This window comes from Procambarus clarkii, chromosome 57 (genome assembly GCF_040958095.1).
Source record: "Procambarus clarkii isolate CNS0578487 chromosome 57, FALCON_Pclarkii_2.0, whole genome shotgun sequence".
NCBI lineage: Eukaryota > Metazoa > Arthropoda > Malacostraca > Decapoda > Cambaridae > Procambarus > Procambarus clarkii.
Window position 1 is genome coordinate 19,423,356 of NC_091206.1, and position 16,359 is coordinate 19,439,714.

Below are 16,359 nucleotides of genomic sequence, written 5' to 3' on the forward strand. Positions count from 1 at the left end.
CGCTTCTTTGGTGTTCTTCATAAGAATACGGTTATAGTTTAAGCAAAGTATTAGAAAGGAAAAGAGGAACAGAAAACAGAATAAACACCAACAGTACCAAAGTCCAGGAGGAACAATGTGAACCAGAATACCACACAGTGTGCAGGTTTGCCAAAAGATTAATTTATATGAAGAGGACAAAAGGGTATTAGTGAGAGTTGTTCAGGTCAGATATAACGGGATGGTACAGCACAATGTTTCTGGAGTTGAAAACACGGTTAAGCAATTGGTAAAATTTAAAGACTAACAAAGGCGAGATAAATACTAGTACAGAGAAGGAATTTCAGAATCAGGAAACTGAGGGTCACTGATGTGTAGTACCCGGTGGAAGAGGGAAACGAAAACTCTTTTCATAACAGAAGGAACATTGTTGGAAAAGAATTGAACTGTGCATAGGATCACGAAAGATAAGAAAAGAGAAGTCAAAAACAGAGTTGGAAACATGTGCATCCAGGAAAAGGGAGAGGGAAATTAGATCTTTGAAACTGATAGCAGCCAGACTATTTAGAGAGCCGGATCTCTCGGATTTAGCGAGACGAATCTCTCTGTTTAGAAAGGATGGGTGGGCGTTTGGGTGGCAAGGATAGAAAACATTAGACATGAAGCAATAGAGCAAAAATATCATTCATCAATTTCATGTGTGTGAGTTGGGTGCCTAATTTTCTGCCACGTTATTGTGAGAGTGTCTGCCGCTATACGTAGTTGCATTGTAGTGTGGGGTTAAGGTTAAGGTTAGTTCATTTATTATGCACCCCATACCCATCTTGTGGGCGGTAGTGGAAAGGGTTACAGAGGCACATAGAGAGGTGGTGTTGGTTGGAGGCAGATGGATGAAGATAAATCTGGAGAGAGAGATGTAAGGATACAAAGGTCTGCAAAGGGCCTGGAAGCCTCTCATGCTAGCAGCTAATTCTGCATAAACCAACCGAGTCTCATGATAAATATTTTCCAAAGGTCTGATGTCACTCAAAATGTTTTATCCCAACATCATCTAAGCTCTATACAATCATAACTACTTCCCGTTCTTTCCCCCCATTCCTCTTTCACACCCCTGTTTACCTCCCTCTAGCCTTTTCCATCCCTCTTTACCTCCCCTCCCTCCTCTTTCCCCTTCCTCTTTCCACTCCCCTTCCCCCTTCCCTTCATCTTCGTCCTCCTCCTCTTGAACCTCATGAATATTTTCTGAATCTAAAATTCCAGTCCATCTCACCCCCTTAAACTGTTCCAAAAAAGTACATCGTTCCCAACGCTCTTCTCATCCACTCCCCCCCTTCCTTCGCTTCCCCATCCCTTCTCTCTCCCCATCCCTATCCCTTCTCCCTACTTTTTCCCTCCCCTCCGCCTCCCCATTTCCATTCTCTTCCCCTCCCCTCTTCAAAAAAGTATTTTCCCAAAGTCCCGCTCGGCTCTCTTGTTAGCGATTCTTGCCTGCGTGTCGCGGTGAAAATCGAGTCTCTCCGAACTTCAATATTACAGCAGGCCGCTGGATTCGTCTTGTTACAGTTATGTCTGGTGGGTGGGTGGGCGCCTGGGTGGGTTTTTGGTCTTCAGGTGGGTGGGTTCTCGGTCTTCAGGTGGGTGGGTGGGATGATTTGGGCGGACTGGTGGGTGTGTTCTGGTGGGCGGGTGCTTGCGTTCCCCTCCCCTCCCCTCCCCCTTCACTACTTTATTTCCTCTTTCCACCCGAATTTTCTCACTCCCCAACTCAGTTTCCTACACCCTTGACATCCCTTCATCTCTGCCATCCTAACCTCCCCTTTTCTTCCCCAGCTATCCTACTCCCCTTCTCTTCCCCTGCTATCCTGCCCCATTCTCTCCCCCTGTTATCCTCCTCTCACCTCTTCCATCATACCCTCATCTGTGGTCTAGCCTCGCGTGATTTCTTCTGATGACTTTTATATTGTTATAATGCTTGTTGCTCTTTGCATGTGGTTTTGGTTTGGAATTTTAGTTTACGACCTGGGTTTTTTTTTTGGAGGGCCCAATTTTAATATGTACCCAAATTCAGCAAAGCCGCAGCGACAATCATTGCTTTAACACAAAGGTCATAATTCATACCCATATGTACTATAGACTGACAGACGACAGTTAACTTGGAAATACAAACATATAAATATGTTAAAACATATAAATGATCATTGATGCTTTGCATTTCTCTTGTAACTTTCGATTTTTGTAAAGCAAATTTCGACTTTGCATAGGTTAGGCCCTGGTAAACTTTGGCAATATTTTGACTTCCAACTTTATTCATAAGACCACAAATGTCATTTTCCAGGAAATGACAGGATCCAAGGCAGAGCCTCGAAATTTTCATGAATATGTAGAAGTCTCTTAACTGCCAAAAGGAAAAAGAGGTAACTCCCTTAACTTTAAAGAAACAAAAAATGTTCTCGAAACGTTCATTTTGAGTCTATTGCTCAGAGACGAAAAGAATAACTGAAGAACTTCTCAAACTGCAAATAATGAATAACATAACGTTCTGAAACTGATAACCAGTAATTGAAGAACTTTTGTTCAGACTCGTAAACAGAGAACAACTAACGTTATCTAACTAGCAAAGAAAATTTGAATTCTAATTAGAACAATTATTCGAATAAAGACCTTATTGACTTATGTTCTCTGAAGCAACTGGAGTTTCTTAAGGCTTCACAGTCGTAGATTTAATGTTGTGAAGACTCAGAATGGTAGCTTGTACGCCACTAGGCCTACAAATGAACGTATATTGGTAAAAGTAATATCAAAATAATATTTAATTCTTTATTCATTGTTATTCATATTAATGTACAACGAGGTACATTTACATTTTATGTTATTACCTATATTTTTGGTATTAATGTTATATGATTATATATGTTTATTATATGTTTATCATTTTTAATTACGAACTTTAATATTAAAAGTGCATTATTTTAACAAGCATTGATCTCGTTTATAAAATTATTATTATTCGATTATTAACAAATTATGTCCTTCTCACACACACAAATTGTGTGTGTGAGAAAGCTGCAGGAACACGCAAGCCATAGATCACTAAGAACTCAAATTGACCCGGCCAGGATTCGAACCCATGCCGTCCAGGATCACCCCTAAACGTACACAGTAACGTGACAACCTATGTTTTGCTCACCAGGTTGTTGCTGTACTGAGTTTGCTAAGTTTGCGTTTCGCAAGCGATAAGAGCTTCGAAATTGCTCTGTTCGTGCAGGTAAACATAAAGCTGTTCCCACGTTGCACCTCTTGTTTATGCAGTTTATTCTTAAAGGAAGGACTAAAGAGTTGCAAAACGTGGGGTGTGCATTTTAAGAACTTAGAATACACACACAATAACATTTCTTCTCTAAACTGTCTTGAATTTTGCCTAACAACTTTAGGCATGTGTATAGACAAGAACCACAAATTAGTGGGAGTACTTCGCTGTAGATCTCATTTGCAAATCATAGTGAGTTAATCAGTCTTCCCCATTTAAGTGATGCGTTACTCTCAGCAAACAAGCTAGTTTCCCCCTTGCATTTCAGACAACATTCGCAAGTGTTGTGAAGTACAGATTTCCATCAATTTTAACTCGTAATATGATAACTGCTGGATTCTATTTCGATGTTTTCTACTGGCATATTATGATAATTATTGCCGCTAGAGTTATCAATTTCTTATAATCACAGAAACACTGGCTTTAATCTGAGAAAAACTTAATGGCTGAACGCGAGCTTGTCTCTCTAGCAAGGACATGGAGCAAATGAGCGGCCTGTGGAGGAGACGAGGATGTTGTGTGTGTGTTGGCACAGACAACAGACCCGGGGCCAACACGGAGATATGTTGCAATATACTGAGTCTGTAAACAGGAACGCAGTCCATGATACCTACACTCCTCGCGTTCTCTACAGTGTCTGTTTCAGATCTAAGAGAATTAGGGGGAGAGAAATTTGGAAGGGGAGTAATGTAGAGGTGAAAATAACTACAAACAGAAAGGCAGGAACAAAGAGACTGAAACAGTGAGCGACATTAATTCACCAATTTTAACGTTTATTTGTAAATAAAAATTGCACTTTTTCTTATATGTAAATTATTTATTATAAAAATATTATTTTGTGTATGGTTTGCCTTTGGGTAGGTTTTGTTTAAGCATTTAGGTTACGTAGGCAATATATATATATATTTTTATTTGCAGTATGTGATTACAACTTTTACGAAGGTGAGATTCGAAAAGGAAAAAAGACAGTGTGAAAGAGAGAACTCTATTTCTCTGTTTATCACCTGTCCATTTCAAATACCACTGAAATGGACAGGCCGCTAAAACTAAAAGATACGTTAAAGGCTCCTAGCTTTACCGATGTGTTAAAAATACACAAAAATTACCATCTGGTAGTCTTGCATAGCCATAGGCAGGTGAATCCACGACACTACATTATGCAGGTATCAGCTCTGAGAGGATTCAATTCTGAAAAGATGCCGCTCTGAAAGAATGCTGCTCTGTAAGGTTGCTGCTCTGAAAAGATGCAGCTTTAGCCAAATAAATAGGTACAAGACTTGAATTAGTGTTTTTGATTACTGCTTCGTTTGTGACGGGGCTCAAGTTAAAGAGTTAAAGTGTGAGTTAAAGCTTCCAAACATTAGAACTCTGAATACTGGATCCTGCTAGAGAATAATTTTTGCCTTTTTTTCTGCAATGGTTCAATGGCGCGGTCGAGAGTTAAGAGAGATAATTGACTCTGAACTACACTTTCATTTTTTGTCGTTATTTACAACTCGTTCTTTATGATCGAATCATTTATTCTTTGAGGACAACTCTCGGTCGTTGCTCTGATAGACAAAATCATTCATCTCAAATGGCTCATTCACTTTTAGACAACTCATTTGTTATTTTTTTCTTGTCCTTAATGAGCACCATATACATCCAGCTAAGTGTGTTGCTCTTTTTGCACTTTAAACTCACTCGCCAATACTGCATGGCTTGCTGAATGACTACTTTTTCTACTAATACAAAGTTTTATTACTAATTCGTTGTTAATGTTTTTTCTTACTCTAGTCAGTTTTAATGTACCAGCAATATGTTTCGAGGGATATTACTCATTACCCTCTCAGTCTTCTCTCTCTTTCTCTCTTTTTTTTTTTTTTCTCTCTCTCTCTCTCTCTCTCTCTCTCTCTCTCTCTCTCTCTCTCTCTCTCTCTCTCTCTCTCTCTCTCTCTCTCTCTCTCTCTCTCTCTCTCTCTCTCTCTCTCTCTCTCTCTCTCTCTCTCACACTCTCTCTCTCTCTCTCTCTCTCTCTCTCTCTCTCTCTCTCTCTCTCTCTCTCTCTCTCTCTCTCTCTCTCTCTCTCTCTCTCTCTCTCTCTCTCTCTCTCTCTCTCTCTTGTAGCCTTGACCGTACGATTTATTCTCATCGCCCAACGCCAAATTACTTCGCTGGCTCTTCCTCTGTATTAAGGGCAGAGAGGTGATAAATTTCCCAGCCAGCGAAATGGTTTTCAATTGATATAAAGAGAAGAGTTCAATTCTCTCCTGAGCCACCCTCAATTTATGGCCTATAAAGTTGACTCGGCTGGGTATTTCCCTCTGTGCTTCAGGAGGAACTGGGGATAAATATTTATTGGGATGCTCTCTGCACAGGAAGTTCTTTGAGTTCATGTTGCTGGTAAAATAACATATACACATCCAAAATGTGGTTATACCTAGCTGATATGAGACGCCAATGCATGCGTAATATGGTAAGTTTAATATGGTGTGTTTAATATGGTAATTATCCAATACGGATGAGTCCGGATTGGCGTGAAACTTCCAAGTGAAACTGTACTCACGTCTTCCCCACGAATTTTCGCAATACCAAATGACTCTGCTCTCAAGTATAATTATTTATATACGTTTTTGGCCATATCATTTTACGCCAAAATAAAAATTAACAAATTTACACAAAATACCCCTTTAAACCACCATACAACTTTACTTCAGCCTTAGACTTCATGTTGAAAACCTGTATTCCGGACCATCCTGCGTGATATAGATGTTTAGCATCACGTAGCAAGTTCTCGAATATTTTTTTATTATTAGCAAATTTAGGTACATCTGCATTTGTACATATTACCCCTAGACAATATGACGGGTTATACAGTGTGTCAAAACATAGCTACGTGATACTGAACATCCCCATCACCTAATACAGTGATGTGATCAGTATTCTGCACTGGCAAATTTTGGGTACAATATGAGGATATCATCGTGAACACGAGGGTTACTAAAGTAATTCCACAGCTTTAGGTACCTTTAACATACATTCTATACTTCCCTTCATATAGTCTAGAGAAGCTGCACAAATACAGATGTACCTAAATGTATTAATGAAATATGTATTTCTTAGATCTTGCAGTTCTTTCAATGCTTTTTATTATATTTTCTGAAATAATGGCGAGAGCAGCGGAAGAGTCAAGCCATTACGACTAAATAGCACGTGGAAGGGGTCAGGATAAGGATTAGGGATGGGACGAGGGGGGGGGAAGGAATGGTGCCCAACCACTTGCAAGGTCTTAGGGGGGGGGCAAGGGGGGTAGAAATAGCCTAAGCTACTCTATCCCTTTGAGATGTATTTCTTGCTTATCTCAATAAACATACTTGAACTTGCAAGCTCTTGGATTGAACGCCGACCTGCATGACGCGAGACCGTCGCTCTACCGTCTTGCCCGGGAAGGTAGAGAATATGGGAAGAGAAAGATTGGAAGGAGGACAAGGGGATAGACGAAGGTACGGATGGATAAATATATGTATAGATATAGATATATGGAAAGATGTACAAATAGTTAGATAGATGGAGGAATGGATATATAAATCGATAGAAGGATAGGTAAATGAATAGACGGATGGATAAATGGATATATGGATGAGTAGATAAATAGACAGGTGGAAGGATAGATTTTAGTAGACGGAGAGATCCGTGGAATGCCGGGAATCCCCCTGAAATGTGTGAGTGTGTGCGTGTACTCACCTAATTTGGGCTTGCAGGGGTTCAGCTTTGACTCTTTAGTCCCGCCTTTCAAATGTTAATCAACTAGTGTACAGATTTTTGAGCATACTGGGCTCTATCATATTTACTTTTGTAACTGCGAATGGAGTCTGGAGTATGGTGTGTATGTGTATGTGTGTGTGTTTGTGTGTGTGTGTGTGTGTTACAAATACTGACACAGATAATGAATAGAAGAATGGAGAAAATTAAAATAGAAAAAGAGAGATTAACGTGCGCACACACGTCATCAATTGAGTGACAGTTGAGAGGCGGGGACCGAAGTGCCAGAGCTCAACCCCCACAAGCACAACTAGACGAGTACACACACGCGCACACACACACTCTTTCTTTTTTAGTGTCAGAGTGGTTGACAAATGGAATGCATTAGGAAGTAATGTGGTGGAGGCTGACTCCACACACAGTATCAAGTGTAGATATGATAGAGCCCAATAGGCTCAGGAAGACCTGTACACCTGTTGATTGACGGTTGAGAGGCGGGACCAAAGAGCAAGAGCTCAACCCCCGCAAGCACAATTAGGTGAGTACACACACATACACACACACACACACACACACACACACACACACACACACACACACACACACACACACACACACACACACAAGCAACCAATGCCTATCTCTCTCCTTTTCTATCAGGATTTTACCCCGATCCTCTTTCCCTGAATTTAATATTTTTCCTATCATTTTTTTTACCCTGTATCCTTGCGGTCGGTTTATGATTGGAAAGCAAAAAATACAAAAAATAAAAAAAAAATCCAGTAAAAATGGTTCCACTTCTACGTCGGAAATTCCCTCAAGGTTGGTCTAGCAATTATGAAAAGGAGAGCGAGTGGTTTTTGGACCATGGAGTCGAGTACCTCGTTTTGGCTAAAGGGTGGGCGTGGCCTCCTACACTGTTCTTCTCGCTGATTGGCTACAGGGAAAGCTACCGGAAAAATTAATATTTGGTTCATGCTCATGACGAAATGCATATTGAACATATTAAAAATCATAACAAAGTGATAACAATGGAAAATAATAAATAGTGATATATAATTATAATGTCATCATCAAGCCGATCTAAACAAATATATACACTCATTTTTAAATCTGTTATAAATGGTTTTGGTACAATATTATTTAATATAATTATATTGAATTTCCGAGTTACTGTAGTTGACATCACATAAAAATATAAATTCTGGCTTGCACACTTTTGAATACATTTCAACGAGTGTAATATGTCATTAAATTAAAAAAATAAATAAAAAATTAATAATTGTTCTCACACAATTATTTTGTCTATTCCACACATTACCTTTCCTTCAACTCTCTCTCCATAATTTTTGAGAGAGAAAAAGAGATGACGATACATAAAAAAAGAAAGATAAACAAAGAGTGAAAAGGAAAGGAAAGGTGACAAATATATATATATATATATATATATATATATATATATATATATATATATATATATATATATATATATTGTGACGATAATCTCTTTCAAGAGAGATTGAGCCTGCTCTTCCCTCCAAAGTACGTTACAACAACAGATAATATAGAAGATATATCCAGCAAGTATCTCCAAAACGTTTTGCCCAGAGAGCAAAACGTATCCAGCACACCGGCACACCTGCTCGCCACCGCCACCGTAACCGGCAAACTGCTTGTCCATTGCCTGCCTGTCGCTGATTGGCTGGTGTCCCGTCGCACCTGCCCTCCACCCTCCGCCACAAGTTGATGTCTGGGCTGCTGTGGCCCAGAGTCGTCAGAATATTCCAGTGCTCCTTGCAGTTGACATCTCTCAATGGTAGACTAAGCCTTGGCTTTCGTGTACTAAGGGAGGTGGCAGCTCGAAGCCAATATTCCGGCATCATCATTATTATTTATTTTGCTATTACTCACTTGTCTTAACGTAACTTTTCATTTGCCAGTGATTATTCTTATTATTTTGTTTGTTGACTTCTCTGTTATATTTTATGCTTATTTTTATAATTTTATTCATGTCTTGTTTTTCTAACGTAATTAAAATTTCATTGTTAAATTTGCTTGTGTTTTGTGTATCTTCCCATTACCTTACCACAGACGAAAGTTCCAGCTTTTTCTCTTTTTTTTTCTTTAATGTGACGAGGTCCTGCCCCTAGCTTTTGAAACAGCCGAACACCAACGCTTTACCGTCACAATATATATATATATATATATATATATATATATATATATATATATATATATATATATATATATATATATATATATATATATATATATATATATATATATATATATATATATATAAAGAGAGAGAGAGAGAGAGAGAGAGAGAGAGAGAGAGAGAGAGAGAGAGACAGAGACAGAGACAGAGACAGAGACAGAGAGAAAGAGAGAGAAGCCTTATATCTCAATAGGCAATGTAATTGGACGAGTCATGCAGCAACGACAGTTGCATTCAAAGGGCTTCATTCAATTGCTCTTCAAGATATGCAACTGGCGGCTCATCATTTACATAATATCTCGTTTTTGTTTCTGTATTTTCGTCTTTCTTTTTTTTCTTCTCCGCTCTAGGTACGTGTGTGCTTTTTACGGCTTTTCTCTCTCTCTTCTGCGAGTCTTCTCTATCTCTGTTCACTGTGTGTGAGCATATGTTTTTCTGCTTTTCCTTCCCGTGTTGGTCTTAGAGTTAGTTTTTTCGGGAAAAAGAGTGTGTATGACCGGTTGGGCCGACTGGCGGCTCAGTTGGTAGAGCTGCAGGGTGTTGATTGTGTGATCTGCGGTTCGAGGCTTCGACAATCCTCGATTTAGAGTTTCAACAGGGAATTATTACCAGAGGGAGCGGGCTGGACGTTAGAGACCCCGGCCTCCTTCAATACTTTTCTCAAGGCAGTTGTTTAATACTCTGAGAATTGGCAGTTGAAGCTGGTAAAAGGAGGGTGAAGATGGGGAAAGGTGTGGAATGTTTGTAGGTATAGGGAGGGTGTTGAATGATTGTTCGATTGGGAAGGGTGTAGATTCATTGAAAGTTTAGGGTATGGATGTGTTGTGGGATAGTGTCTGGATGGATTGTGAGTGATGGGAGGGTGTGGATGTGTTGTGAGTGTGAGTTGTGTGTGTGTTTGTGGATGGATTGTGAGTGTGGGGAGGGTATGGATGTTTATTTTTCCTACCACAGACGTGGCCACACATTTACAATGCTAACCAGCATATATACATTTTCTTCTGTCCTCCATGGACAGGGTTAGAGAAGTGTTAAACATGTAGTTCAAGGGTTTATTGAACACTCAACCACAGAAAGTGTTGTGAGTGTGGGTTGTATGTGTGGATGGATTGTTAGTGTGTGGCGGGTGTGGATGAGTTGTGGGAGAGGAGAGAGCGTGAAGAGGAGTTTGGTGAGGGAAGAGGGTGTGGGTGAAGGAAGGATGTGGATGGTGTGGATGAAGGAAGTGGGGCTGTAGATGAGGGAAGGGAATGGAAAAGAGAGTTTTAGGAGACGCAGTGGAAAAGTTCATAATCGGATGAAGGTGTGGAAGAAATGCCGGTTTCTTCAATATATTGTATAATTTCTTAATAATTATTGTGTATTTGTGTATATTATCTCTTCAATAGCATCCTATGACACCTTTCATTAGGTTTTAGTTAATTCAAATGTATCAGTAATAATAAATTAATTATTTGGTAATTAAAAAAATGTAATTGTATACAGTAATTTCTCCCAAATTTCACTGGAAGATAAAAATTTTACAATTAAAATTAAATCATTCATGCGTCAGAAAATAACCACCAACATCCAAATGGCGATAATTTTATTTCCGTGGAAGCTGCTTCCATTTCAGTCTGTTTCCTTCTGGCCCTTATGTTTACCTAATCAATATTTATAATCCCAGCCAATCAGTCTATTCCGCGAAATTTCATTCTCATCTTTTGTGAAATCCTGGGGCCGGAGACTATACGCTCTCACACCCTCCAGCTATCACCGCTAAAGACAGTCTCAGGCTTTCGTCTAAGACAGCCTCGGGCTTTTGCCTACATCTGTGTTTGATGAGGTGCGGAGGACGAATTAAGCGGTTCAAGTTTGCAGAGTTGCGTCTTGCCTGGTGCTCTTAAAATGGAATTAACTTCACTATGTGATCACTAAAAGTTTCATTATTGTACCTCATTCACCAATCAGTCAGTCAGTGGCATGCCAGCCCACTCAACCTTATAGTCATTCAGGCTATTATTATGCCAGACAGCATGCCAGCCAGATGGCCCTTCACATCAGCATTACTGTACTGCCCAACTTGGTAAATCCACACAAACCAGAACGCCACATAGGTCATTCAATCAACCAGCTATTTAGCAACCAGTGAACTAACCGATCAGCCCAGTAACTACCAGCCAGCATACCAAGCCAGTGCAATACCTGTCAGTCATCCAATAAGCCTGACAAGTCAATAGTAGACCAGCAAGTCAGCCAACAGCCATCCAGAAAGCTGTCATATGGTGTGAAAACTCATATCGTCCCCTCTTTCCCAACACACACACACACACACACACAACTAGCCCGCTTTCCCTCTCCTTTCCATCTTTAGTATGCCTTGTCTCCACCCCCAGACCTTCCGTCTGACTGGTTGATGATAGAACAAGATGAAGAGGAATGAATGAAACGAGGACAATGGAAGTATTTAAAGGGTTGCTGTTGGTGCTTGTTTGGAGGGGAGGGAGTAATTTAGGTCACGAAGCAGAACGTAAAAAATACAATGGTCGGGTAACGTAAATATTGCAAAACAAAACAAATCATAAAAAACACCGAAATTGCACACAAATGCATTCGCTCACATATCGCAATAGCATCAGCTGGGTATTGGCTTTAGGAATGTAGACAATCATGGTTTCAATGCGCTGTTTACCACGCATTTACCACGCTCTGTTTACAGTTTACACGACTAACTATAAGCCTAGAGTAAGCTTCACAGACTCGCTGCTCCAACAATCACAAAAGAAGACAAAACACAGCGACGTAACTCAAGACTGGTCCCAGAGCTGAGACCACTGAGCTGCGGAGGACAGATTAAGGAACTGAAGCGCCCGTAATTTTAAGAACTTCAGCTCTCTTGAGCACTTTAGAGAGACGATCACAGTGCTCATGGGTCTCGATAAAGTTGAATGGGATGAACATTTTACACAAAGAGAACATGCGTAGATTGTAGACATGTTAAGTGGCACTGAAGAGGGTGTGATGTGGTACTTCTCCAGTGAGAGGGCAGAGATGATGTATTTCTTCTCCAGTGAGAGGGGGAGAGAGATGATGTATTATTTCTCCAGTGAGAGGGGGAAAGAGATGATGTATTACTTCTCCAGTGAGAGGGCAGAGAGATGATGTATTACTTCTCCAGTGAGAGTTCAGAGAGATGATGTATATCTTCTCCAGTGAGAGGGGGAGAGAGATGATGTATTATTTCTCCAGTGAGAGGGCAGAGAACTGATGTATTACTTCTCCAGTGAGAGGGCAGAGAGATGATGTATTTTTTCTCCAGTAAGAGGGCGGAGAGATGATGTATTTCTTCTCCAGTGAGAGGGGGAAAGAGATGATGTATTACTTCTCCAGTGAGAGGGGCAGAGAACTGATGTATTACTTCTCCAGTGAGAGGGGAGAGATGTAATTGGGTGTGACAAATCTTTAGGGAATTATTCAGAATTGTGAAATGAAATTTAGGGGGAAGACAGGGCAATTTAAAAAAAAGTTAATTCTGGGAACTGATTACAAAGTAACGATTGCTGTATTCTAAATAACTCCTTTGTCTCGATAATTTATATAGAGGTGCTTTTATTTGACCTGCAGCTGAACAAACCTAAACAGGTGGTAAAGTGGACAAGGGGACAAGTTTAGTGGTTGCCAGGGAAGAAGATTTGAAATAGCCAAATTAATTCCCAGAAAATCACCCCAAAAAGATGATTTGCTGTTCTTCCTAAACACTGTAAAGATGAAGATAGTGAGCCCTTGCATGTTTAATAAATCATTACAGTGTATCAGAGTACTGGAATCGAGGATGATTGCTAATTTGGTGCCGATTTTTAAGAAGAAAGAGTGAGCACTTGACTTGAACCTGTGGCCAGTTTCCTTACCATCTATAGTGTGACAAATACTAGAATCATTAATATCTGAAGCCATTTTGATGATGTTTTACTGAAACCGAAATGTCGTCGTCCCTTCACCTTCCAGTGTGTGGTCTGGTCAACTTACTTTAGCCACGTTATTGTGACTCATCGCCTGCATCTGAAGCCATTTGTTTACATCTTGAAAAAACATGATCTAATAAAGTGTGCACAACATGGATCTATTAAAGCCTGCTTATTTCAAATAATTCATAGTGGGAAGAAATGCGATATGCAATATCTAGACTTTAGCAAAATCTGTGATAAAGGAACTCGAGGGAAATCTATTAGAAAGGTAGATCTAGAAACACGTTATTAACAGGGAGGAAGATATGGGGAAGATACTGCTAAGGGTTTGGTTATTTCAAAAGAAATAGTGTTAACATTAAATGGAGACGAGTCTGAATGGGGAACCCTTCAAAGTGGAGCGCTGCGGGGATTTGTCCTGATGCCTGAAAAGAAGTAGTGAAGCCTCCATTTACAACTTTAAGCTCAGATACGCCAGTAAGTTTGTGCATCAGAAATGTTTAAATAAATCACAATACTTGCAACATTCCCAATGTGAGAAACTTTAAGAGATAGATATCATTTCTTTGTAATCCCTATCAGGCAAGTACTGTTAGGTATCCGCTGCCACCACTACTGTCACAATAACTAACACCACAACTACTACCACCACCACCACCACAACCACCATCACTATTACCACTACCAGCACAACCACTACCACCACGGCCATCACCCCTACCATCACCGTCACCACCACCACCGTCACCACTACCACCACAACCACCATCACCACCACCACCCTCACCGACACCTCGTGGGACTAGTCTAATTTTAAATGGATTTTGAAAACTTGATCCTGGTGCGACCTGGCAACTGAGGATTTTGGAGCAAGCGAGAGAGAGAGAGAACTAACTTTTCCTTCATTAATATATATTTTTATCTTGTCATATATTTCATGTAAGTGCATGTAAATTGATTTAATACTTTCCTTAAGTCCTCTATATATATAGAGGAGGACTTAAGTCCTCTCTCTCTCTCTCTCTCTCTCTCTCTATATATATATATATATATATATATATATATATATATATATATATATATATATATATATATATATATATATATATATATTTATATATATATATATATATATATATATATATATATATATATATATATATATATATATATATATATATATATATATATATATATATATATATATCATTTGAACCATATATTTAGAAACTAATTTTCCGTTTTGTTGGAGTTGGATTAAAGCTTGCTCTCTTTGGTGTTATAAGTTATGTATTTATTACTACTTTTAAGAATCTGTAGCTTTATAAATATATTAGTTACCGCTTTTAATATTGTAATTTGAAGTATTTTATTATAACTAGTTGAATTTTTACTGATATTTTAATTTATATGTTTTTATTTTCTTCCTTTCGCGCTTTAAATTAGGAGATAAATAATTTTTGCTATGCTTAAAACGGTCAATTAAATCCGCCCTGAAATTTACCTATTGTATTTTAATCCTATCACCAGTATCATGTCTGTTGCCAACTCTCCTGTTCATTCCCTCCCTTCCCCATATACACCATTCCTACGTCACTATCCTACATTCCACTTTCACACCATTTCATCCGAATGCTGCTTTTCCAACCTATCCGTTCATCTGACAAATCCACAAGGGCCCACCAGTACTAGACCTTTCTCCAAATCCTCATGGGCCGTGATGAGGGTTCGAACCTACGTCCGAGAGAATCCCAGACGCGCCTTAATCGACTGTGCCACGACATAGTCAAAAGGTTTGCAACCGGGAGTTCCACTGACCTCCCGCGGATCCTGCAGTCTCTCAGAGACACAAACCAGGGTTTTACGCAATTCAAACCCTCATCACGGCTCTTGTGGATTTGTTCATATGATGCATTACGCTATTGTGATTTCAGTGTGAATCCTTTTAAGTATTCTAGCAGCTACGCTAAACTCTCCCCTCTTCATTGACGGCCTGCCCCGGACACCACCCACCTGGCTTCAGTTCCATGTTCTCCTTCCTCTGCTCTGTCCCCTATATTCCTTCCCCAAATACTGGTACCTTGTGCTGGTGGTCAACAAGTGGGAGGCAGAGACGTCGTGCAAGCCTCCTCCACTCATACCTTCAGTGCCAAATGCTGCAAAGTGCCCAAAACGTCATGAAAATTAAAAACAAAAAGAATAATACTAGGAGGCAAGGTTTCTGAGAGCTATACCTGCCTACACAATAGTGTCAACACTGTTAGGTTAGTATATAACCTTCCCTCCTCTCTAACTCATCTTCCCCCACATCCCACCAAGAGTTCCACCCACCTACCTACCCCTATTTTCCCTCCTCTCCACTAACTTCCACGCCCCTTTTCCAGCCATTCCTGAATCATACCAAAATACAGCATTGTTATATTCTCTGCTTCATTAAATATGAATTTCAGCATTAAACCAATTTTTGGAAAGAGTATTATGGTCGTTACCAGTCACAAATGCTTTCCTGTAAGTAGAAATAAAATACCTTAATATCGTGGAGTCAACAGCAGGGGAGAGTAAACTTGTTTTGGTGAATTGAATGGTAAGGTATAAACAGCCTAAGTTTTATATTATATTCTTTGTCATTTGTTGTACTTCTATCTGTCCTCTCTGTATGTCTGTCTGTCTGTCTGTCTGTCTGTCTGTCTGTCTGTCTGTCTGTCTGTTTGTCTGTCTGTCTGTCTGTCTGTCGGTCTGTCTGTCTGTCTGTGTCTCTCTCTCTCTCTCTCTCTCTCTCTCTCTCTCTCTCTCTCTCTCTCTCTCTCTCTCTCTCTCTCTCTCTCTCTCTCTCTCTCTCTCTCTCTCTCTCTCTCTCTCTCTCTCTCTCTCTCTCTCTCTCTCTCTCTCTCTCTCTCTCTCTCTCTCTCTCTCTCTCTCTCTCTCTCTCTCTCTCTCTCTCTCTCTCTCTCTCTCTCTCTCTCTCTCTCTCTCTCTCTCTCTCTCTCTCTCTCTCTCTCTCTCTCTCTCTCTCTCTCTCTCTCTCTCTCTCTCTCTCTCTCTCTCTCTCTCTCTCTCTCTCTCTCTCTCTCTCTCTCTCTCTCTCTCTCTCTCTCTCTCTCTCTCTCTCTCTCTCTCTTCATATATATATATATATATATATATATATATATATATATGCGCAACAATGA

The 16,359-nt window shown here is 39.8% G+C and overlaps 1 protein-coding gene across 1 annotated transcript in view; it reads left to right on the forward strand.

Annotated features, from left to right (window-relative positions):
• LOC138353369 (uncharacterized protein DDB_G0290587-like) overlaps positions 1-13,995 on the forward strand; it is an 87,939-nt gene extending 73,944 nt beyond the window's left edge. The window contains exon 2 of the mRNA XM_069306370.1: positions 13,786-13,995. Coding sequence (XP_069162471.1) covers positions 13,786-13,995 — 210 coding nt within the window. The remainder of the gene's footprint in view (positions 1-13,785) is intronic.
• The last annotated feature ends 2,364 nt before the right edge of the window (positions 13,996-16,359 follow it).